The sequence below is a fragment of the Coturnix japonica genome, chromosome 2 (genome assembly GCF_054131305.1).
Source record: "Coturnix japonica strain WE chromosome 2, WE-NBRP24, whole genome shotgun sequence".
Taxonomy (NCBI): domain Eukaryota; kingdom Metazoa; phylum Chordata; class Aves; order Galliformes; family Phasianidae; genus Coturnix; species Coturnix japonica.
In genome coordinates this window covers 37,925,166-37,950,867 of record NC_140664.1, presented here as the reverse complement: position 1 = coordinate 37,950,867, position 25,702 = coordinate 37,925,166, and the positions used below count along the sequence as shown (strand labels likewise).

The 25,702-nt window shown below is 42.6% G+C and overlaps 1 protein-coding gene across 3 annotated transcripts in view; it reads left to right on the top strand.

The window, feature by feature from the left end:
• The window catches only part of MAPRE2 (microtubule associated protein RP/EB family member 2), a 92,013-nt gene that overhangs the window by 46,433 nt on the left and 19,878 nt on the right, over positions 1 to 25,702 (top strand). For all 3 annotated transcript variants that reach the window (XM_085537409.1, XM_015855514.3, XM_015855513.3), the window contains 3 exons: positions 12,839 to 12,966; positions 23,438 to 23,583; positions 25,411 to 25,624. In XM_085537409.1, the coding sequence (XP_085393535.1) occupies positions 12,839 to 12,966; positions 23,438 to 23,583; positions 25,411 to 25,624 (488 nt within the window). The remainder of the gene's footprint in view (positions 1 to 12,838; positions 12,967 to 23,437; positions 23,584 to 25,410; positions 25,625 to 25,702) is intronic.

Below are 25,702 nucleotides of genomic sequence, written 5' to 3'. Positions count from 1 at the left end.
AGTAGTGCGTGGGGACAGGACTAGGGGTAATGGGATGAAACTACAGCATAGGAAGTTCCGCACGAATGTGTGGAAGAACTTCTTTATGGTGAGGATAACAGAGCACTGGAACAGGCTGCCCAGGGAGGTGGTGGAATCTCCTTCTCTGGAGATATTCAAGACCCGCCTGGATGCCTTCCTGTGTGACGTGGTGTAGGGAACCTGCTTTGGCAGGGGGGTTGGACTTGATGATCTCTAGAGGTCCCTTCCAACCCCTACAATTCTGTGTGATTCTGTGAGCTCTATGCTTATCGAACTGTGTTTTCGTATTAAATCTGCTGTTTTGTTGTGCTATCCAAACAGGAAATGTAAACATTAATCGGTGCTTAGAGACTTAGGGATGTAGCTTCCGGAGGAAATCCTACGACTGTGCATATGTACTGTGCCTGGAGAGGAATATGCCCTGCAGATCATGGTCTTGATGTTCTGGTCTTGCACGCGTGCCTGACTCATGGTGTCTTGGGGAGGGAGCCATATGAGATGTGGGTGAGGTGATGGAAGACGGAGGGGCAAGGCATCTTTTCAAAGGTTTCATTTTCAATATTAAGTTTCTTGGAATCCTGAGGGTAGTTAGAGAGATCAGGGGACTTCAGTTTTGTCTTTCACGGAATTATCAAGGTTGGAAAAGACCTAGAAGATCATCTAGTCCAACCATTACCAATACTTCCCAGCTAAATCATATTCCTCAACACAACATCCAAACGTTTCTTGAACATTCCCATGGTCAGTGACTCCACCACCTCACAGAATCACAGAATTATCAAGGTTGGAAAAGACCTAGAAGATCAAAGTCTTTGAGGGGTAAGTAGAGTGACTATCCCCTCTACAGCTGGGTTCTTCAGAGCTGTACAAATCTACCCAAACAGCTGCAATTATTCAAGGATGCACTTGAATGCAAATTCTTGCTTGTCACTGTGGAATGCGGTGTTGATTCTCAGAAGGGTTTTGCTGGCAATACGTATGAAACAATTTTGGGGGGATGAAAATTCATGCTAGCCAAATTTTACATGGTTGTTAGGCTTCACTTCTAATGGTTAATCTCTGTGGAGTTAGTCCAGTAATACCATGAAGGAGAAGCACTGAAATACTTGGAGCAGAACATGCATTGCTTTACTTAGGGATTCAGTGTTATACAAGTCATAGCTTATGAAAATAACTACAGAATCTGAGAGTAATTGTATGGAAGTGGAGTACGTAACCCATGATATGAAAGTCTCTTGGGAGCTTTCGTATACAGAAAGGCTGTTGTGTGCAGGAGTGTTGAGAGCGTGGAGGCAGTGAAATGATTATTGGTTGAATAAAAGAGAGAAATTTTCCTTGAAGGACAGTATTCACTTGTAAATAGCTGCCCTGTTGAAGACCATTTTGTGCAGGGTAGTTTTAATTCTATTTGACTGGAATATTATTTGGAGCTCACATCGCTCCTTGCCTGTATTGATGTTGAAAAGATTACAAGATAAAGATTTTGAATCAGCTCCTGAAAACACAGTTTTCAGTAAGAGTATTTCTGCTGTGACAGATGCCAAACTTAAGGGGACATAGAAACAGGGATGCTGCAGAGCTGCCTCATGTTTAAGCAGCTGTCCTTCTCCTGAGACCTTCTCAGAACTGCAGAGGAAGAGAATGAGTGGCAATGACAGTCAGCAGTGGGAATTCCTTGAGATATCAGGAGAAAAGTTCTCACAGTGGGATGATGGTGGGACTGGAAGAGGTTGCCTGGAGGTTGCGGGGTGACCTCATTGCAGCCTTTTAGTACCTGAAGGGAACTTACTCCCAGGAGGGGATTAAACTCTTCAAAAGGGCTGACAATAGCAGGACATGGGGAAATGGTTTTAAGTTAAAAGAGGGAAGATTTAGGTTGGATGTTAGGGGGAAGTTCTTCACTAGGAGAGTGGTTAGGCCCTGGAACAGGCTGCCCAGGGAGGTTGTGGATGCCCCGTCCTTGGAGGTGTTCAAGGCCAGGTTGGACGGGGCCCTGGGCAACCTGATCTAGTAAAGGTGTATGTTTGGTGGCCCTGCCAGGCAGGGGGGTTGGAACTACATGATCCTTGAGGTCCGTTCCAACCCGGGTCATTCTGTGATTCTGTGATTGTGCAGTGTCTGTCCTTGGAGAGACCTGACACTGGCCTAGATGGTGTCATCAGCAGCTTCTCTTGTTGGCTCTGCTGCCACTGGGAGGTTGGAGTAAGTGATCTTTGGAGTTCTTTGCCTGCGTCCATTTCAGTATGATCATATTCGGTAACCTGAAGAGGCATAAACAGCTCTTGAGTTCAAAATGCACCACACAAAATTAAGTCATGGGATCAAGCTGCTTTAAAAGTGAAAAGAATCATTTGGGTTGGAAGGACCCCTAAAGGTCATCTAGTCCAACTCCCCTGCAATGAACAGGGACATCTAAAGCTTGATCAGGTTGCACAGAGCCCAGTCTTAGCTGATCTTGAATGTTTCCAAGGATGAGGCATCCACCACCTCTCCGGGCAACCTGTTCCAGTGCTTCTCTATAAGTAACGTGTGGCACCGCACTTAGTACTGTCACCAAAGTGAAATCATTCTATGGTCAGTGGTTTCAAATGGGAAAGAAAAATGTGTGTATGCGATCTCAGTTCAATAGTTTTTGATCTCAGTTCATACAGAAGTTGTATTGCTGCTGCAGTGCACTAATTGCTTCTTGTTGCATCTCACAAAACACTTGAGAGATACTTCTGCAAAACCCAGGGATGGCCTAAGGTTCACTGACACACAGCGGAGCACAAGAATAATTCTGTTGCATCATACAATTAATTATCTACATTTCAATTAAGGATTATATTGGCTCTTAACTTCAAAATATATTACCCCCTCAGCTTTTAATGACTTGTATACATTTTAATGCAGGATATGTTAACATTATTGATAAGTTTAATCTGCAGGAAATGTTGGGCTGTTAAGCTGTATCAGATATATGCTCAGTTTGACGTGTGTTTGTAGGGAGGGGTGCAGAACTGTCTCATCTCATGACCTACACCAGCACCGAGAGGGCTGAGGAAGCCAAATGTTCACATTGCAGCACGGGTTATTAACTTCTTAATTGCAGTTATATGTAGTTAAAGGTAATTCGAGCAATAAACTTTTCTCTTTGTCTTGTTTACTGTGGGAGTTGAATTTGCTAATGTGACCGTTTGCCAGCTGGAAGCAATGTACTTTAGGAGTTGACCTCAAGATATTCCATGAAAGGAGGCCAAATCCTATTAAACAGGACATCTATGCTTCTCTTAGCTTAAGGTGCAAGGCTTTGCTGAGGCTCACAGATAAAGGCTGTTGTAACCGTCAGTAATTCTGTTCTTAAAACTTCAGTTGCATCAAAGCAGTAAGCGCCATCTAAAGAAAATGGCTGGGAAAAAACCCACAACCTTGGGGATGTGCCGCTTTAGTTTGGCTGGAGATATTTAAAATTGAAAACCGAAAGAAAACAGTGACATCACAAACCTTCAAAGACCAATAGAGTTGAAAAAAGTTTGGGAGAAGCTCTACTTTATCCCAGTTGTTTCAACACTTGCATTGGTAGTGCAGCAAAGGTAGTTTGAGTCTGTGGTCACTGGCACGCAGAAAGAATAATACATTACATAAATCACAGCTGGCTGAGCTAGCGTGTTCATAAAGGGCAATTTTCTTCATGAAGGATTAGCGAATTCTAGTTTTAGTTGCTCTAAAATTAATTTAGCAGTTAAGCAATTGCACTATGAAGTTCAGTCCTATCCTAGGCAGCCCTCAGTAGGGTTAATCCATAAGTACAAGTCATTTACTGGTAATATTTTTGAGCACCAGAATAATTTCATAGCGTCTCCCTGGCTGTTAAGGGATTAACTCATGAAAATGAGGGAGGAGGTCAACTTTCTTTGGCGTCCAATACTGCAAGTAAGTGCCATGGCTGAAATGCTAATACTGAAAACCTTTATGCTATTAATAATGATCAGTGGGGAGTTTGTAGGCGCTAGAGACAGGGATCACAGAATCACAGAATCAAATCACCCGGGTTGGAAGGGACCTCAAGGATCATGTAGTTCCAACCCCCCTGCCTGGCAGGGCCACCAAACATACACATTTACTAGATCAGGTTGCCCAGGGCCCCGTCCAACCTGGTCTTGAACACCTCCAAGGACGGGGCATCCACAACCTCCCTGGGCAGCCTGTTCCAGGGCCTAACCACTCTCCTAGTGAAGAACTTCCCCCTAACATCCAACCTAAATCTTCCCTCTTTTAACTTAAAACCATTTCCCCTAGTCCTGCTATTGTCAGCCCTTTTGAAGAGTTTACTCCCCTCCTGGGTGTAGGTTCCCTTCAGGTATTGAAAGGCTGCAATGAGGTCACCCCGCAACCTTCTCTTCTCTAGGCTGAACAAGCCCAACTCCCTCAGCCTGTCCTCATAGGGGAGGTGCTCCAGCCCCCTGATCATCTTCGTAGCCCTCCTCTGGACCCTTTCCAAAATCTCTATATCTTTCTTGTACTGAGGGCTCCACAATACTCCAGATGAGGCCTCACAAGAGCTGAGTAGAGAGAGACAATCACCTCTTTCTTTATATGGGCTTATTTCAACAACCTCAGATGTCAAAGCTCAGATTTTTTGCTGTTATTATTTTCAGTCTCACTTTCATTTGTGGTAGAAAGAGGAAGAGGCTGAGCACAGAACCCAGTGGAAGGCAGGCTGGTGAGCAGGCTTGCTGGTCTGCAGCACAGAGCTGGCCAGGCACCCAAGGCGGGTCAGGCCATGGCTGTGTGCTGCTTAGACTCAGTCCCCTGCCCACATGTGCCCTGCAGAGCCTGCTGCTTGTCCCTTGGCCCTGAGCACTGGTGGCAGTGGGAGTCCTGGGCAGCCATACTGGAGCACTGTGTCTTATTTTACAGAGCCATGTTTTAGAGGATGATACATGGGCACAAGCAGCCTGTGTGCTTATGTGTTGCTTCATCTGTTGTCACATGCTTGTTTACAACTGCAGGACGAAGGTGGCTTAAAATAAACGTCTCTTCACCCGGCTCGGTGTCATCACCTTTATTCCTTTTCTAGCGCTGGCCGCCTGCCTGGCTCTGTCCCATGGGCTCTGCCTTGGCTCCCATTCCTGTCATCCAGGGATGAATGCGTGGGTGGTGGCTGTGATTCTGCTCCTCCTTCCCCAGGTGCAGTGCCACGTACCTCCACGATGCCTGCCTGGGAGGTATTGTTCTCTGTGATATCATGCATGTATCAAGGTTAGAAGAGACAGCAGGCAAAAACAGCGTGCATCTGCTTTTGTTGCTCGTGCAAGAGAGGAAAGCTGATGCGTGGCAAAGTCCTCATACTCTGCAGTGTGTTACAGAGAAACACGCTCTCTCTGCTCAGCTGCTGCAGCACCCTTCCAGCAAGGCATCGCCCTGTGAGCAGCAGCGCCGTGCATGCTGCTGGCAAGCTGCAGCTGCCTGTAATCAGTGAGCTGCTGCCTTTCCTGCTTAACCTTCTGTCACATCTCTCCCAGCCCTATGCTGCGTCATGGCCACGAGCTGGAGCTGCCAACCCCCCGTGTGCTGTTATGAAATCTCTTCTGCCATCATGCAAGCATCGGTGCCTTGCTCCAATGTATGGACATTGTGGGGATGGATGGGGCAGCCAGGCCCCAGATAGGTCAGTGCTAAATTAATTTGGTGACTTCATCTTACTGGCTAACTGGATGCCAGCCCTGCTGGAGCTCCCAGGCTTCACGCTGCTTTTTGGACTTAAAAGGTGGAATGGCCAAAGCAGCAGCAGGACGGAGACTGTGCACTGCAGCCCAAATCCCACCATGTATGCCAGCAGTCTGGGTGCACATGTGCCCATGCCAGAGCGCTTATTGTCCCTTAACCAAGGCTTGTGATGATTTCTGTCCCTTCCTCACCCTGCGGTGGCTGCTGGGGTGTCCTGCAGCTTGAGTGCTGTGCAGGTGAGCAGTGGGTTAAAGGGCCACCCCCTCCTCCACTCCCTGTGTCGCAGCAAATCTGCATTTTCTTGAGCACTTGGGATGTGCCATCTGAGTCTGCAACCATTTATGTGGCATCCAGTGAGAGCAATAAGGCAGAATGTTCATCTATTCATTTCAAGGCACCTGCAAATCCTTTCTCCACCATGGTGCTCAGCACTCCTGTTACCTTCATGTCATCTTGGAAATCCTTTATTATATTCCTAGTAATGTTATTTTCCCTAGGAGATTAAAATGAGTATACGGAGAATTTAAGCTCCCATGTTTGTCTTGGCAAATTGAGGCTTTGTTTCAAGGAGGATTAAATGTTTGTTTATTTGTCAGATTTTTTCCAAGGTTTTCCAGTTACAAAATAATCATCCATCTTCCTTCTTATCCTTATTCCTGATTGGTTTGGGCTTGTTATCTAACAGCAGTCTGAGAATTCATTTTCTCTGAATCAACTTTATTTCTGTGCCGTCTCAGTGCCTATTGCAAAAGACAAAGTAGCTGCCGTTCTATTGTGAAAACTGCAGGTTGAATGTATTCCTTCAGGGCATCAGTGGAGCAATTCCAGCCTCAGATCTCAGAGTTGAAAGCCTTGCGGGGGAGGACAATAAGTGGAAGAAAAGGTAGTTAATATTTTAGCATTGCTGCCGCGCTGTGCTTACGTTCCTCATTCAGCCCACTTCAAAGCTTCTGGCAGTTCTTCATTAGTAAAAAACCTTCTTAATTTGTAGTAGCATTGTTTCATACCGAGGTTCGTGCAGCCTCTCCCCAGGATAATAAGCAGCTGTCTGCACAGAGTTGAGCCCTGCTGGGGCTCTGCTGGAGTAAGGGGGGCATTCCCCAATGGGATTCTTTTGCATCCAGAGTCTGCAACCTCTGCTGATATTTGCCTGCATTTTGTCAAGAGCATTTTTTCTTTTTTTTCTTTAGGATTCATTTATGCCTAGAAATTGAGAGGGAGTCAGTTAGGATATGCATATGCTTTCAGCCAAAATTAAAATGACTTGTAATTACGTGCTAATATTGTTAGTATCAACATAGAGACACGGCGTTATGCATTACATCTCCGTATGGCTTCAGTGGCAGCAGGAGGAATGAAGGAATGAGAAGGTAATCTTCAAAAAGCTGTTGCTTTTGCTCTGCTAATACGAACATGGCAAATATGCCAGATAGAAAAACAAATACACAGTTCAGGTGTGCCTGCAGACATGGCTTCTCCCCTTCAGGTGCCCTGAAATATTCGAAGCACTGAGGCATTTTCTTGGAGCTTGGAACTGTTCCGTTTTGTTTCTGTGGACTACCCTGATTTCATAACTGGTTAGAGAATAAACTTCAAGTTATGTTGCTGAAAGTAAGCAATAGGCAGCGTAATGCATTGCGAGTTCCTGGGCCATCTCAGAGGTTTTGGCTTAAATTGTGCATATTGTTTGAATGCTTTTGATTGTGTTTTTCAGATTTGGGGGAACTGGAAAAGAACCAACGTTTTTCTGCCTCCCAGATAAAATGGGCTTTTTTTGGTCTACATATTCTTAGGTCATATGTACCACAAAACAGAGTTACTGCTGCTCTTTCGGAGAGTGTTTTAGATTTGGGACTGAACCAGGCCTTGAGACCCATCAGAAAAATCTATGTAGGTCAAAAGATCCCAGCATTGGCAGGCAGCCTCTGATTTTAAAGAACAAAACTTGCAAGATAACATGTGCTAATCCAATGAAAGCAATCTCTTTGCACTCTAACCCACTTGCATTTAAACATGGAACTGTGGAGAGAACAATACAAAATGTGCTTTTTTTTTTATCTGGTAATGTAGCAAGGTTCAAACCATAGAAGCTTACGTGGTTTGCTTCATTCTTGTCTAGACTCGGTATCATGCTTTGCAAATCATTTTAGGTCTCCCAGACAGATCCACGTTGTGAAGCTAAGGTGGTATTTAGAAGTGAATGAGATACATGGGTCTATTTAGTAAGTCTATTTAGTAACATGGGAACAAGGGCACGTGAGATCTGACGTTTTGCATTCTCAAAGGTGTGGATTTCCTCCATCTTACAACCAGAGGATTGTTTCTTCTGTGGCAACAGTTTAATGTGATCAATCTGTACCTGCGTTTCTGACTAGACAGCTTTTATGCTGCTTGCTACAAATAGCACTTTGGTCAGAGCTCTGTGATTTGAGGGAGCTGTTCACAGCCATTGGCTTTGCTACAGCAGCACAGCGTCAGTCCAAAGGGAGAGTAAGAGCAGTGTTGGTAAAATCATGCTGTGCTTTTCCTTGCTATTTTTCCATCCTCTGGACCCCTTACAGTAGAGACAACCTTGAGCGAAACTGCCCTCTGATGATTATGGTTAAGACTGTCTGCAGTGAATACTAAAGAGGGGAGCAAATCAGCTGCCGTTGCAGGTTTATACTGAAGGAAGTATTTTCTTTTTGCAGGGATGTGGCTGCTGGGGCTCCCAGGTTTCTTCTTCCAGGAATCCTTATTTTGCAGTAGCTTTCATCTGCAGTGCTTTTCCAGCAGAAGCTCAGGCTGCCTCACTGAGCTGCGTCCCCACTTTCTGTTCCATCTTCCACTTCAGCTGTTTTTGTTGCAAGAGCTTTTGTTCTGCTCCGACTATCTATCCATCCTGGTGCTCTCTGGTGCCAGCTTCCAGCAGGCTCTTCTTTGTGCTGTTACACAGGCTTACTATTGTCTTGGAAAGTCACTCATCGTACCTTGCTGAATTGTGCAAAACAGGAAAGCCCGTGGGCTAGAGGTTGATCGCACACACGTTCCATACTGACACTGCTGCGGTACTTCTAGTTGTGTCATTGTTACTGGTTTGGCATAAGACAGCTTCTGCAGTCAGGAGCTGCTAATTCCTCCCCTCTCCCTGGCAAGCAAAGTGAATGTGCCTCTTGCAAAGCTCTCCTTAATAGCCGCAGTTATCTATAGCTGGATGTCACGTGCCGCCTGTGATGCCTTAAAAATTAATGCTCCTTTGGCGGCAGTGTTTAATATTGGGCAAGCTGAGCCATTACGCTTCTGATTTGGAGAACTACCTAAGAGTATACTTGATTTTCAGCTCTTGATGAATCCTGTGAGCTCAACACTATAGTGCCTAGACATGCTTGTGTAGAAGCACTGCTGTGATGTGGACTGGAGAATGTGTCACCAGGGGAGATTCAGGCTGGACATTAGGAAGTATTACTTCTTGGTAAGGGTAGTCAGGCATTGGAATGCACTGCCTAGGGAGGTGGTGGAGTCACCGACCATGGGAGTGTTCAAGAAACATTTGGTTGTGGTGCTGAGGAATATGATTTAGCTGGGAAGTATTGGTAATGGTTGGACTAGATGATCTTCTAGGTCTTTTCCAACCTTGATAATTCTGTGATTCTGTGCTTCTATTGTATTTATTGGGGCTTTGGCCTTTGGGTTTCTAATAACTAAATTAAGGGATAGTCCTTGGTGACTGGGCAGTACTGTGACAGCTGAAAACTTTGAACCTTTACTGCATGCTCAAAGCTGGAGATGCAGTCTGCTGGCCTGGACCTGCTGTTAGATGCTGTAGGATCGCTGGGCATCCGCACGGGTGGTGGGAGCTGACAGATTGCAGTGAGGTAGGTGCTAATTTTCAGGCCTCTGTAAGTGCCTCATCGCAGGGTTATGCTTGTGAGCTTTCAGTCTAAACAGGGGCAAACCTAACAGTTGAAAACATAAATAATGTATTCAGAAGAAGCAGTGCTTCAGGCCATACAAAGAAGCTGTTCGCTCCTTGGCCATTCTCAGGGCCCATGGGGCTCCACCTGCTCAGCCATCCACATGTGTCACGTTGCAGATGTTTGTGAGCACATGGAATGCAGAGCAGGCTTCTCAGAGCAGCTCAGCACGCAGGGCGCTGAGTCACCCAGCAGAGCCTGCCTTCAGCCACATGTTTCAAGCACGAGGATTTTCATCTATGGCTTTGTATGGTGGCTCTTCTGCCTAGGTTTTCTTTTTCTTTTTTTCTTGTGCAAGGTCTGCCTGCATGACAAACGGAGTACGTGTGTATCTGAGTACCAAAATAGAGTGTGTGCTCTGGAAAGGAAACCTTTCCTAGCTGTGTTTATCCAAACTGTGGCTGTGGGAGGGTGGGGGACAAGCCAGCCAGAGACCTGTGACCTCTTCCCAAAGAGCAGGGCATGGAAGACTCAGACATGCGAGCAGGCCGACATGAGGAAATGGCAGTGGCATGTTACCGACTTTTTAAACAGAAATTCTGATTCACTTTGCTTAAGTTGGCTTAAAATTGTATTGGTACTGTCTCTGTTTCTAGAGCTGTTGTCTCTTGATGTGGCCAAAGCTTTTGTTTGATGTGTAGATCATCATCATTCCTTTCACTTGCAAACATACCGTGAGTAATATTACACACATCTTTCAGGATATTGCTTTAAAACTCAGGTTGTTCATTTACTCATCCTCCATCCTGTGCAGCAAGGATCTTGTTTGCTCTGCTGTCAGTTGCAGTTGCTTTTGGAACAGTACGATGAGGGAATTCCTGTTTCCTTCCTGCATGTGGGTTTCTGGATCTCTCTAACAGAGCAGCCTTGCTGCTTTCACTACCAGTAGCCAGTGGTTGTTCTGACTTCTGCCCAGCCTAAAGAGGCCATTAAAATCAGCATGAGCTAATGGCAATTAAAATTAGCATAGATTTATTTCAAATGTTATTGTGCAATTATCTTTGACATCTTTAGAGTGAGTGCGCTGTTCTTTATTGAACTGCTGGTCTCATATCAAATCCACTGTTTGGAATTTGAAGTGAACACTGAATTCACTATTAAATTGTTACTCGAACTGATTTTATAAACAATATTTAACACATCAGTTTAATAGAGACAGAGTTAGTATCTTTCTGTTACTTGCTTATCTATATGAAAGGGCTCAAAATAGTAAAGTGAAAACCATGCTTAAAATGATGTTTTAAATTTGAGATGACATTGGTAACAAAAGTGCTGTTTGCCTACCCAGTCCCTCTTCAATCCCAGAGCTGGAGCTGAGTTTCCTTGATGAACCACCGTGGCTTGAAGGGTAAAAGGGAACACCTTATTTCTAAAACATTATTCCTAGCTCTTAACTCAGTCCAAGCACTTACTGTGTGCCAAGAGAACAACCTCTGCTAGCTGTTATAGCACATTCAGTTGTGCTCTCCAGGAGCCCACAGGAAGGCTGTGGGATGTCTGGTTTCTTCCTCGTTTTGGATGTGTATGGAAGAAGGCAGAGGGGCAGCCTGGTTCTAAGGGAACTGCTGGCACTACAGGCACGGCTCTGACTATCAGAGCATGAATTTTTGGCGCCTGTTTTCTCTTGCTGGCTTGCAGTTAATGGAAATAGTCCATGTGCTCTTCAAATCCCACAGAGGAGGTCCTGCAGTCTTTCACTGAATAAGAAGGTTGAGATCTACAGCTGAGGTAGCTGGGCTGACCCCACATCTGGCCTGTGAAGTGGGAGCAACAGGATGTCACTAGAGACAGAAATGTGGGGTCCTCTCCAAACCATTTCTTTTCAATATGAGCATTGCAAGTTTGTTGAGTATTTGGTTGTTTCTGAAACATGTCACTCGGCTTGTTACTAGTGAACTTCCTGGATTAGCTTTGAGAACAATATTTGCTCTTTTCATGAACAATCTTTGCTCAGGTCTTTGAAACTGCTGACGAGATAAACATGAATATGCTCATCTTTTATCTCAGCAGTGTCTTGCAACAGAAGGATGTGGCTCATGTAGAATCATAGGATATAAAATTCAGTAATATGCATTTCAAGTCAGTGCACTTGGGGACAGATGCTACTATGAAGTAGAACTACTTGCAGAAAAGGACCTTAATTAACTAATTAATTCAAGTTGAAAATGTTTTAAATTATATGGCCATGCAAGTAGCAGATCCTCAGCAGAAAGTGCCATTTTCCAAGGTCTTGCTGAGAGGTTTTCTGAGTGCTGTGGAAATCTGCTCAGCTATGCCATAAGAGGTCCCACTGGCGTGACCAGCAAATGAACATCTGACTTTGCAGAAGAGCTGGAGAATTGATTTGTTTATTCTAGCCTACCTGGGCACTGGGACAGGCTCTGATTGCTTTCTGCAACACATTAGGAAATCAAGTCAGGAAGAAAAGCCATTAGAGTTGGAGGATAATGTTGGCACAAGAACAAATGAGTTTAAGCTGACGGGAAATGTTTCTAATGTTTTAGAGACATCAGGCTAGAAAACAGCATCCCAACCAGAGAGTTGGGGTTGCAAAGCTGAGTTATTTTCAGAGTAGAGGTTGCTACGTTCGTTTAGAAAACAGATTGATTGCATCATGTTCACTGTGACTGCTAGGTACCGAGAAAGTCATCTAAAAAGCCCTGTCCCAACGAAGGAACCGGTATTTGAGTAAGCAGAACAGCTACATCATCTAGAAGTTATCTAAAAACTAAAGACAGATCTGGGAATTGGATCATCATGCAGTAGCAAAAACTAAGGCAGAGATGTCAAATCACTGTATTTTGCAGCACTATATGGAAGAATCCCAGGTCTGATTCTGTCTGTCTTTAGGCTATGTTTGACTCTTTTTTTCTGTCTGACTTGGACAGCATTAAGGATAATACTGTAGGCTTATGAGTTAAGTTCACCTTGTCACCAAGAGAAATGTGCTCCCAGAGTACAAGAGGACATGGAGAAGGTTATATGTTATCAAGGCACAAAAAGGTACCTTTCTCATTAAAGGAGGGAAGGTTCTAGATTAATGCAGCTTTTCCTTTCTTCATTGAATATGAATTCTGAATTCAGTATATCTAGAAAACAATGATCAAAATGTCAAAAGTACTTTTCTGACCTTTTGTTTGTTTCTTTGTTTGTAGCTGGGGAATGGCGGTCAACGTGTACTCTACCTCTATAACCCAGGAGACTATGAGCAGACATGACATCATCGCATGGGTTAATGATATATTAGCTTTAAACTACACAAAAGTCGAACAGCTCTGTTCAGGTAAGAAAATATCGCATGTTCTACAAATGTTTATTTAAAATCCACTTTAAAAGCCTGATTTGTTGAAAATAGATCACTTTCAGTTTTGACACGAAGCAGTTACCCCGCAAAAAGAAACTAATGTATGTACAGAGGAAAAGTTTTTATGATCATCTTAATCATAGAAAGATAAGGCGCCTTGAGAAAGCCTAGCATACAGAGGTGAGCAGGAGGAATGTAGCAGGAAATGCATGGAAATAATAAGAAGGATGACTGAGTAGAAGAATATAGTGGTAAGATTTTTTTATGTGTACTTTGAGGCTACAAGGGTGGTAACTTTGCAAATGGAGAGTGGTACCATGGCTAAAAAGTGACCAATAGCCCTCTGAGAACCCAAGTGAACAAAATTCTCCACAGAATCACAGAATGCCCTGGGTTGGAAGGGACCTCAAGGATCATGTAGTTCCAACCCCCCTGCCTGGCAGGGCCACCAAACATACACATTTACTAGATCAGGTTGCCCAGGGCCCCGTCCAACCTGGTCTTGAACACCTCCAGGGATGGGGCATCCACAACCTCCCTGGGCAGCCTGTTCCAGGGCCTAACCACTCTCCTAGTAAAGAACTTCCCCCTAACATCCAACCTAAATCTTCCCTCTTTTAACTTAAAATCATTTCCCCGTGTCCTGCTATTGTCAGCCCTTTTGAAGAGTTTACTCCCCTCCTTGGTGTAGGTTCCCTTCAGGTACTGAAAGGCTGCAATGAGGTCACCCAGCAGCCTTCTCTTCTCCAGGCTGAACAAACCCAACTCCCTCCAGCAGCTGTTCCTTCCAGGTTCCTTCCTAAAACTCTACTGGTGTATGAACTCTACAGGAGAATATCATGTGTGACCATGGGGAAAAATATACATTTGAGCAGATCAACATTTAGGCTGCTGTAAGTTGCTATAGAAGTTTGCCAAGGAAATCTGCCTGTTTCACTGCAAATGTAACTGAGTTGTTGTAGTAAATAATTTTATTTTTGGGGGACTTAGTGAACCCTAAAAGAAGAGTAATGGTTTGAATACTTTGGCCAGTCTGGTTAATCAGAGCGGGGACTGCAAGTTATGTGTTAAATAACAGTATCTGTAACCAGATGATGACTAGAAATGATACAGGGAAAGGGTAGCATTTTACTGAGATTACAGATGCCCCGGGGAGTGATTCTTTCTGATTTCCTGCTGTGATTTTTAAATTTGAAGATGTTTGTGTTGGAGGAGATCTAGTCAGATTGCTACTTCCATACAAATGACATGCTGGGAATATCTTGCGTATGAAGACAATGCTCTAAGTACATAGAACTGAAACCACATTACCACATTTCAGCTGCTTAGTGGTCCAGTTGAAATGGGGTCTTACACTGAAATATGTGACTTTGCTTAATATTCTGGGTATGTTTTCTGTACATAGATGTTCCCTGAAAAGTGCAGAAAATTATTTGAGGCCAACAGGCTCATAACATATTATTTAATTATTTCTTTTTACAAATCTCACCTGCATAATCAATCTTGCATGCTTGAAGAATTGCACAACAGCTATGAAACAAGGCTGAAGAAGAGCAGGTTAAAGTGCCTGCAAGTAACTGATAGCAACTGAGTAACTAAAGGCACACAACATGGGAAATGAAATGACCTTTCTGACACTTATTAAGCTTGGACCTGAAATACTGTATTTAGCTGCTGTTATATTTACAGGTCCGGAAGTTAGTCTAAGTGTTTTCTTTTGGTGAATTATGCATAGAGGAAATATACATGGGGGGATGTGCTGGCATGCCTGTGTTTGTATAGGGGTGTATGTGTGTATATGTATACACTCTTCCAAGGAGATGGAAGGATGTGTGAAAAGGGGTGTTTTCATCATAAAATACACAGCGTTTGCCATTGTTTGGAACAGGAAACATCCTAGCTGTGTTATTGACTGGTTCCTGCATAGCTATTTATGTGCTCTTAAATCGTTGAAAGGAAGCTTTTGAAGTGAATTCTCCACCAAGTTAAATGTGTGTGTGGGCTTTAAATAAATAAATAAATAAATAGAACTTACCCAAAACAGGGAGGAGGTGATCTGAAAGAATTATGATTACTGAGGATACAAGCTGAAGATATTTAAACAGAGTCAAATTGAGAGATTATAGCTGGGTAGGACAGGCAGGGGGGGAAGCATGGAAACCGTCACAAAAGAACCGTCCCATTTCATTATGCAGCTTCTTATACAATTGTTTCTGTGACCTCTACTGAGGATATTAGGACATACCACAAGGGAAAGACTGAAAAAGGTTGTTTCATTTAGAGCTCTTACTCCATCCTGTGTAAAATTAATTTTTTCTTCCTTTAGAACTTCCTGTATTAATTGCTATTGTTACTTGCTTTTATGTTCGTATCTTAATGGGTCAAACCTGTAAGCTTGAATTTCTCCATTTGTTTTGACAGTCCAGCTTGCTACTTATTTACTTTATGTTTGTTACAGTGCCAAAATGGGATTTAATATTTCATTATCTCAAGAAGCATTCTTCCTTGCTAGCACAATCATTTCTGTTCCACAGAACTTCAGCTTTTCTGAATTCTGCTAAACCCTGTTAGATCATGGCAGGCTGTGGCACACAGAAGTCCTACTGATAAGTTCCTTTCCATCTGAGACTGCACGTTTCACCTCTCACATGCTGTTGCAGGACTTTGCAGGGAGTGAAGGGAATTGGAGGAGAAGTTTTGGGGATCTTTATTTAATATGGTTTACTATGTTAACTACAAATAGTTTATTTCATGCACAGAGAGGTACCTTCCTGCAAACTACACTGGAAGTACAATAAATATACTAAGTGAAATGGTAGCAAAGCCACCAGCCAGCTTGTGGGCAGACACCACAGGCACAGCATGGCCACAGCCTGGGAGCGGCTGACCTCCTTCATTCCTTCTGGTATTCTTCTGGCTGATGCTTCTTAAAGCGTTGGCAGCCTTCTTCCAGCCTAGCATTAGCTTCCAGAAAATATGAGCATTTCTCAAATACTTCAAAGGGAAGGAATATGTGGGAACCTCGGTAACACAGTGAAGCACATCACAGCACTAACAGTGCACTTCAGAGCCACTGCCACTGAAATTTTATTACCCCCTGTAAAATTGCGTGGGCCTTTTCTTCTTTTTAAGAAAAAAGGCATTAAGATTTGTCATGCTGTTATACAAGTATTCAGGTTTTGTTCATTTTTGTTAATAAGGATCAATCACAAGTTCAGAAAAAGCTGGATGCAAGGCCACAAAAATCAGGGCAGGGGGGTTAAGGGTGCTAAGTCCAGACATGAAGCTCAGAGGCTTTGCTTTTAGGAGCCATGAGCCACCTAGGTGTGCCTTACGGTCATCTTTGGCATCTCACTGTGAGACTTTGTGTGTGCCTACGTTTTGCAGGCAGCCTGGAAGTAATTGGGGACAACTGAGCTAAAACAATAAGGAGGAATATGACATTGTGCCTTTACTAGAGGGCTTTATTCTGATCTGAAAAGTATACCTAAAACTTGACACTACAGATTGTAATGAGGAAAAGGCAGTTGGCCCTCTTTTTCTTTTTCTTTTTTTTTTTTTTAACTTTTCTACTTATTGCCGTGTGAAGAAGTAGCTTTAATAATATGCGTGCTGTGGAAGTAGCAGCTTGTTCCCTTATTGCCAGTTACAGGAACAGAGCTAAGATGAGAAGCAGCCAAGGAAAAAGCTGGATTAGTCATAAAGTATTTGTATTCTTCATGAGTCTTACATGTGTTTTTGTCCTTGCTAAGTAGGCCGAGCAATGTGTAGTATCCCCTGAGCTTTCTGAATGCCTGCAGTAGTTGTGATGTGCCAAAAAGGCCAGGTTATGGATGGATGCAGCCCCTGAGAGCCTAAATTTAGTGTGCAGCTCCTCTGGTAATTTAGTTTTGGCAACATGAGAGGGAAAATCTCCCTAAGCATCTCAAACCAGAAAAATTCCCTATGCTTTAGGTGAGTGTCCAGTCAGTTTGGGTCTCCATCTTTGACTTCCCTCAAAATTTTTAGCCAGAATATCAAGTTTATGATCCATGCCTATGATGTTAGGCATAGTATGCGTTGCTTTTAGGGTGGGCATTAGACTTGTAAGCATTTAATTTGATACAGATGAGTGAAGAATAATAGAAGAAAAACTGAAAGGATTTAATGTATTAGAGCCTTATGTGCAACACCCATGCGCACAGAGAATAAGAGCTTTAAATGAATTATGACACTAGTTGTTTCGTGGGATTCGTGCTATTTTTGTAATACATACACAGTGGCTTCTTAAAAACAATTCTAGCTAAATAGATTATAAGTGAATTTTCTTTACTAAGGCTATTTTTCATCTGTGGGGAATACCAAGTGAACTTGTAATATGCTTTTTCAGGATTGTTTGACTGCTGCATGAGTGTGTATTCAAAATAAGAGTCAGGCAAAGGAGACTGTAGAGGGCTTGCATACAGAAAATGCCGAGTACACAAGCTGTATAAGTTACTAGCAGAATAGCCAGAAACTGTAAATGTATACAGAAAAGAAAACACAACCCAAACTACATGTGAGCCTGGATTGTTATGTGAGCAAAAAGGATGCAATGTTTTCTGTTCTCCCTTACTTTTAGTAAGTGACTATCTCATAAAAAGATTATGCAGTTCAGCTGTTTCAAATGTTAGACTGTGATGCTTCCTCTGCAGTTAACCTGGTTTCTGCAACTGGGTATTTTTTGCATAGCAACTGCTGTAGTTGTACCCTACCTCCATTGTCACCATTCCTGTGAGAGTATGTAGTTGCTGTAGGGATTATTTTCTGGTTCACCACCTCTCATCCTGAAGAACTGAGGGCCGTGTGCTGCTACAGCAGGTGCTGGTGTGTGAGGCTTTGTGCTGTTGTAATGGCTTGAGATTTGAGGGAGAACTGATCACACTGATGCTGGCCAGCAGCTTGCTGCACAGTGAGCCACTCTCTTCTGAATGCTGCTGGGTGAGGAGTTCTGCATGTCAGTTGTGAGTGTCTGTGTATGCAAACTCCATTACGTACATGCATAGGATTCACTTCATTTTTCATGCTTTGGTGTTTGTATTTTGCTCAGTGTCTGCATTAACTCATAAACTTCCTACATGTGTAGTACTAAAATCTGCATTATAGCACCCAGTTGGAGCATTCAACATGGTTTCTGCACGACTGGTGTTCTAGCGCTAGCTGGGCTGGAGCGTACATCAGTGTTGTTTTTTTTCCTTTTTTCTTTTCCTTCTCTTTTTAAAATTCACAACCTGGCAAAGCCTCAGTCTCTAGAGCAGCTTGGAAATGTTAGATGTTAAAACATTGCATCAAAACACTATGAAACCAAGCCATGTTTCAGGGAACTGGCGTGTTGTTCTGGGGTCCTGCTACAGAGGATGCTCAGCGTAAACGACTCTTTAATGTCTTCCAGATGAAGTTTAGGTTCAGAGGGATGTAATGTACGTTGATGGTCAGATCATGATTGATTACAAACCTTTCTGGGGAAGTTCTCAAAGCAGTATCCTAAGACTTTTAACCTATTATATGTGTGTGTATAAGTTATATATATGTATATACATATATATAGGTTATAGAGATATATAATCTGGAACAGGCTGCCCAGGGAGGTTGTGGATGCCCCGTCCTTGGAGGTGTTCAAGACCAGGTTGGACGGGGCCCTGGGCAACCTGATCTAGTAAATGTGTATGTTTGGTGGCCCTGCCAGGCAGGGGGGGTTGGAACTACATGATCCTTGAGGTCCCTTCCAACCCGGGTCATTCTGTGATTCTGTGTGATTCTGTGATAATATGTATGTATGTATGTGTGTATTTCATGTCATTCATTAGAAGTTCAGGAGGAATCAAATTTAAACAAGGCTTCTAGTTTTTTGTGTGTTTACTCATAATGCTGTCACTTGCCATTGCTTGCTTAGTCTTCCTCCCTTTCAAAGAGATCAATAGATTTTCCTGCTGTCATCTGGGTCGCTTTTATTTATTTGTTTAGGTGCCCTCCCCAGGCTGTTAGTGGAAAGGACAAAGCTCACACCAGCATTGCTTCACTGATGCACATCTGGCTTCCCTACAATAAGCAGGCAGTAAATAGCAGCAGGCTCGGACATCCTCCAGGAAATGGGCTGAAACCTCTTTAAATCTGTGTGTTTTTTAATCGGAGCAGCAGAACCCATTCCCTTGTGTCCTCAGTCATCTGGGTGCCACTAGAAACACACCTTTGTGGTCACTGGATGTAGGCATCATGGCGTGGGTTCATGTTTTTCATCAAAACCTGCTGCGGTCCTACCTTAATGCCGCTTCCAAGGACACAGTTTTAGGTAGCTGGAGGTAAAAAGTGAGCCAAAAGTGCCACCGTACTGCAAACACAGTTGGCCTTTGTATTTATTTCCCCATTTCACATCAAAACTGCAATGTCTCGCATGCTCCTTGTGAGTTACCTCCTTTTTTTGGTTGCTTTCTCAGCAACAGAAGCGCTGGGTGTGTGCACTTTCCCATCAGTGCTAGCAAGCGCCGCTCCAGTGAGCTGAAGCGCTGATGACTAACACACATGGGAATCATGCCGCATTTTCCAAGTACGTGGTGAGGTTGTTGCAGCTTTGGAGAGAACGAGTAATTTGAAGAAATTTCTATCTAATGTGACAGGATACATTTTTACAGAATCTTAAAGAAAAAGAAATCATGTGTTTTGTTTTTGGGTTTTTTTTCCAAAAACTTGAGGCCTGACTGAGGCTTGAATCATGTGCTGGTTTTAGATCCAATTCTTTATTAAACATTTCCAGCAAAATTCTAGTTTGCAGCTTAGTTCTGACAGCAGAACTCAACCAAAGCCCGCCCTCACGCAGACAGGCCTTGCCTTTTCACAGCTCCCTTGTGCTCCTATGCCATCCACTGTAGTTTTACATGACTTTGTGGGACCTCACCTCCAACTTGTTGCAGTGATGGAGGGCCAGGGAAGTACCTTGGATAGGAAGGATTAATTCAGCTCCGCCTTGAGGGGACAAATAATTACTTGGGCATGGTTCTGAGCACTGCCCCAGCTGTGCTTCCCCTCTGCTGCCCTCAGCCTGGCCAGCAGCCCACCCTGCAGCCCAGTGCCATGCACAGTGTGGCCTGCTATGCACAACCACAGCCAGCGATGCTGCCCGGCTCACCAATCTAGGCCACAGCCAAATTCCTCCTAAAGAGGAGGGGTAGTAAATGAGTCACAAGGCTCCCTTCGGACAGCAGCAGCCCGCCAGCCAGATTCAACACTGCTGAGATTCTCCACTCTGTTATTTTCCTATAAATATTATAAAGGAGTCCGTGAGGACAGTTGTGCTCGTAGCTGGGTGTGCCAGCAGGGTGCTGCAGCCCCCCAGGCCGCTGTTGTTTCCTGCACTGTGAAGCAAGTGTGGAGTTTTCCTCTCACTGGTTGTGTTTGGAAGCTGGTTTTGGCATCTGGCCCGTGAATATCTCTTGTAATTGGTGACTGTGTCAGTGTTGTAGATATAAAAGTGAAAGGGGTTTTGCACTGGATTCAGAATAGCTCGTTGGCTAATAGAGAGTGGGAGAGTTTAATATCAGTGCATCTCCCATGTTCAGAAATCCCACTTCCCCAGTGCTACAAACTGTGGTTTTTATCTATATTTTGAAGAGATTTTGTACTATTTCTCTGTGTGTTTTTGCAGATTTGTAAATATGTACAAGTTTTTTGGTCATAGAGACAGATTTGCTCTGTTTTCTTGGTGTTGTGTTAAAAATACTCCTTTCCTGGGCAGCTGCATTGAAACATCGGTTGTATGGTGCATAGAATATTCCTGCAGGGCTGTGCAGTATACAGGAAACTTCATTTCTGTGTACTGGGGCTGAGAAGCAAAGGCACAGTGATCTTATATTACTTCTGTCGGGCTGCTTCTCCTGCTGCCTTCATGAAACCTCAACAATTGGCAGTGTTGAAAGCAGCATCCTGGTTCTGCCATGTTGGTATCCTAATGCACTGTGACAGGCACAGGCTTTTGGAGCAAACTTTTAAATAAGTAATGCTTATTTTGTATTAAATATATATGTCATCTTGATGTACAAAATCAGGTAGCCCCAGTTAAATGTGATAATACTTGTAGCTTTCTTTTCTGCTATGTGGGAGGCAGAAGAATTTTCTTCTTTTCGTAGTTTGCAGTATTTGGCTAAGTCTGCATTTGCACGTTGCCCCTGCACTTCAGGAAGAAGCATTTTAACAAGCTGTTTTGCCACTATAATAAAATCCTCCTGTTGGGGAAGTAGTCTGACAGCAGGCTTGGTTATTGTGTCAGAGACGGGGTTTGTACCATCACGTGGACGCTTGCCAGTGTTCTCTGCCCTCGGGCACTGAACAGACCCAGGACCACCTCCTGGCTGACAAAATACAGAAACAACTGCTTGCACAAGGAGAAGGAAACACGAGGAAATGTCTTAACTAGAGTCTCTAGTCTAGTCAGACTCCATCTAAAGGCATGCAAGAGGAATTTGCATCACCAGCAGAAGGAGGAAATCTCATGTGAACATTTTAGGTTTCCAGTTTTCTAAAAGGATGTAGATGAAAGGTTGCACAGTGCATTTTCAGGGCCTCCAGGCAATTACTTAGATATCAGAGTAAACCTTATAATTGGGATGCGGGTGGGATGAAAGGGCAGAGTTGGGAACAAATTCAATTTATGGCATGAAATGATTGCGTAATAGTTCTTTTGCATGAAATTAAATAGTAATAAGTATAGCTGAGCCTTGGATCTGTGTATCTATGCTTTTAATTGTGATGTAATTTTTCTGTTGCTGCATACGTGCCAGTTCTCCTGCTAAGGATGGGTTTTGAATTACTAATTCTGTTTGTATAGCTTCCTATAAGAAGATGCAAATGTGTCATCTCATGTTTGTAGCTTGCCAGAAGGCTCCTTTTCCTTTAGGGAATATCTAACTTTGATTCTTAATCATATCAAAACCACTACAAACAGCAAAGTACAAGGTGTCCTTGGAAAATCAGATTATTTTTTAACAATGTTCCCCTCACAAAGTTAGTCAACATGAAGTGTATTTTTAAAAATGAAAGTTGTTTTCAGCACTGGAGCTTGATCTTGTTAAGTCACAGTCAAATTTTGGATCAGTATTTTAGGTGTTTCTAGACTCCTCTCTGAATCTCTCTTCCTCACTGGAGGAGTTTCAAGCTTTGTCATCCTTGACATATGGAGCTTGAATGGACACAGAGAATGAGAACTATCTGATGTGTAAAGTTGGTCCTGTCAAAACACATGCATACCCACAGAGAAACACATCATAAAGCTTCAGTTATTGTTGCCCCTCCTGCAAAACTAGACAAACCAGGTGTCTGATTTGTTCATTTGGTTTTTGTATGAGCATGGTGATCAAGTAGTTTTCACAGATACTGACCTGAACTGTTACGTGAGATTTGGACATTGAAGTTTATCAGAACTGATTTGCACTAAGTCTTCAGAAGTCCTTTTCGTTGAGGTCTAATTTAACTCATGACTATTTGGTTGCTGATTTACCTTGCCTGTGTGCTCCAGAGGAGGTGTTAAGCCAGTGCCCTCTTGCTTCAGATATGACCCTGAGTGAGTCTTCGAGTATCAAGCACTTTGTTGACTAGCCAACTCTTTTCTGATGAGGAACTTAAATTGCTGTTGCTCTGATTCCCTCAAACATCTTCATCCTTAGTTTCAAAACACTTAATTGAGTCAGCAGTAGATATTTTGCAAATGACAGTGACGTGATAATGTAGAGGGAATATCTCTCGTATGAGAAAGGACTATCTCCATTAGCTGTACTTAGTACCCTATTTAGATGTTTGTCCTTATATTTGCCTCTCTGTGCTGAAGTCTGCATATATAAACACTTTTCACAGGTTATAAAGGTCATTAATGTTGTTTAGCTTAAAGGGGATGAAAAAGGCTAGTGTATTTTAACAGGCAGGAGCTTTGCAATTTTATTTTTAAATCATGATTTGGGGTAGTCCTGAAACGTTGCTTCGGAATTCATCAGTCTGTAGGATAGCTTCCAGCTTCAATTGCCAGAATTAATAAGATCTTGTTTTGGTTGAATTTTGGGTACTGTGAATACTGAAGGAGCTTATTAGGAGATTTCCATCTTGGCCGTAATCATCACACTGTATGGACAGTCCTAATGTGTACATGGACTCCAAGAACATCAGTTTTAAGTAGAAGAAAGATGCACTTTGTGTTACACGTGGTGATTCTTCAGCTGTTGCACAACAGTGCTCAGTGCATCCAGACAATGGCAAAACTACACAAGAACGTCCGGTGTACAACAAACAATGTGACAAATACATCTGTGATGCATAGTATTAGACTAAATTATAGCAGGGACTTATTCAGCGTTGTTGCTTTCTGTTCATGCTTTCTGCTAATGACATTAAATGCCATTTTGGTCTTAGCTGGGTGAATCTGGATTAATGTCAATGGATTCTCTTGTTATAGGAGCAGCTTACTGCCAGTTCATGGACATGTTGTTCCCCGGGTGTATTAGCTTGAAGAAAGTAAAGTTCCAAGCAAAGCTGGAACATGAATACATTCACAACTTCAAGCTTCTGCAAGCATCGTTTAAAAGAATGAATGTGGATAAGGTAGGCATTCTGTATTTGTATTTCAATCATTGTACAAGTTGTGTAAACTGGATAAAGTCAATAAATAGAAGAAAGAAACTTCGGAACACTTAAAGTTCACTTTTTTGAATTTTAACTGGGAACTGGAATTATTGTGTATGAAGATGTTCTTCTTGACCTTTCATCATCTGAAAACAGTGTTTGGGCACATGAGAAGAAATTTGGCATGCTCCAGTTAGGTACAAAGTGAAAATTGAGTCCATGTGTCTGCTAAGGAGTTGTGCAGCTCAACTCATTATTTCTTAATATCAGTGACTCTTTTGATAAAATGCCATCTGTTGGAAATTCTTTGCCATCACTGAACAGCAAGCCTTTCATTTGAGATACCATAAAATTACTGTTGACCTGAATTTCCAACAGAACAACCTGGAAGTATACTGTTATTGTAAGCATTCCATATTTCTTGTCCAAAACTGGGTTTAAGGAATTTCAGGTATTCAAGAGCTGGAATAATATACACCGTGATTTGGTAGGCTGGCCAGTGCACGTGATCTCATGAAGTTTAAGAATGGAGGTCTCTCTTAGGAAATGACTTGTAATTCAACCACAAGATACTGATTTCATGCTTGCATTTGGGAGTCTGATAGACTTAAAGATACAAATTACTGCATTGATAAAACTGAATAATGGAAGTTATATTCTTTGCTTGCAGTTTTATACAGATGCGGTACCTGTTTAACATTTGAGGAATCTCCACTGGCTTTAGTGTTGCCTTATCCAGAAATTTAAACAGCGTTATTAGAAAGTCCCACAATAATTTCATAAAGAATTGGAAACTTTTATTATTTCCTGAAAAGTTATGCTTATCTTTACAGTATTATTTGATAATGAAGCATTGGAAAACCCAATGAAGATGAACAGTGTCCATTTTTCCATAGGAAGAAAACTTGCTCTACTCAAATGAAACAACAACAAAAGGGATATGCAAAATGCTATGTGAATCGATACAGGAGTATCATAGTCTTACAAAATGCTGGGCATTTGTCTTAACCTTGAAGAAAAAAATGAAAATTACAATGTTTTTTAGGTACTCTGTTTCCAGTCGATAACTGAAGTCCTCATAGCCTTACTAGATGTTTCAACTTCTTAGATCAATAAACTATTTTATGTATAGCTATATACAGAATGGGAAAAAGTTACAAGGTTAAAACTTCAAGGTTAGTTCGTAGTGAACATGTACTACCAAAATATAGGGTGGTTTGAGATTCAGCATATCTTGGAAAAGCTGATTCAGGCAGTAGAGCAGAGACCAAGAAACTTCATTTGGATCTTTTGAAGAGCTGTTCACTGTTACTGTGCTCACCTGCACCATGTAAATTTGAAAACCAGAAATCCCCACTTAGCTGAATCTAATCCTACTCCCAGAGCAGCTTTGTTAACCATAGCTGTCACTGCAATAGGAAAGGAGTAGCTGTGTGGAACGGTAGTTATGAAGGCTTGCATATAGCCACCTCAAAGGTGGACCTTCATTTTAATTATTATTAAGACCACTTGTAATTACAGCATAGTTTGCTTTTAGGAAAACAACGATGGCAGAGGAATATATGCTGAAAGAGATAGATAGATAGATAGATAGATAGATAGATAGATAGATAGATAGATAGATAGATAGATAGATAGATAGCCTGTTCTAGTGGTTGGCAACCCTGCACATAGCAGGGGGGTTGAAACTAGATGATCATTGTGGTCCTTTTCAACTTGGGCCATTCTATGATATATATATATATATATTATTTTTTAATTTTGAAACATCACTGGGCTGTTATTGGAAACTGTTCTACCTTTCAGGTAATTCCAGTGGAAAAACTCGTCAAAGGACGCTTCCAAGACAACTTAGATTTCATTCAGTGGTTTAAGAAGTTCTTTGATGCTAACTATGATGGGAAGGAGTATGATCCTGTGGAAGCTCGACAAGGCCAAGATGCTCTTCCCCCGCCAGATCCTGGTGAACAAATCTTTAATCTGCCCAAAAAGTCTCACCATGCAAACTCTCCTACTGCAGGTATGTTGTACCTAAAATCATTCTGTTTTTGTCTCTGAAGATGATCACAAACTTTTTGTGGTGCTAAATTGTAAATGC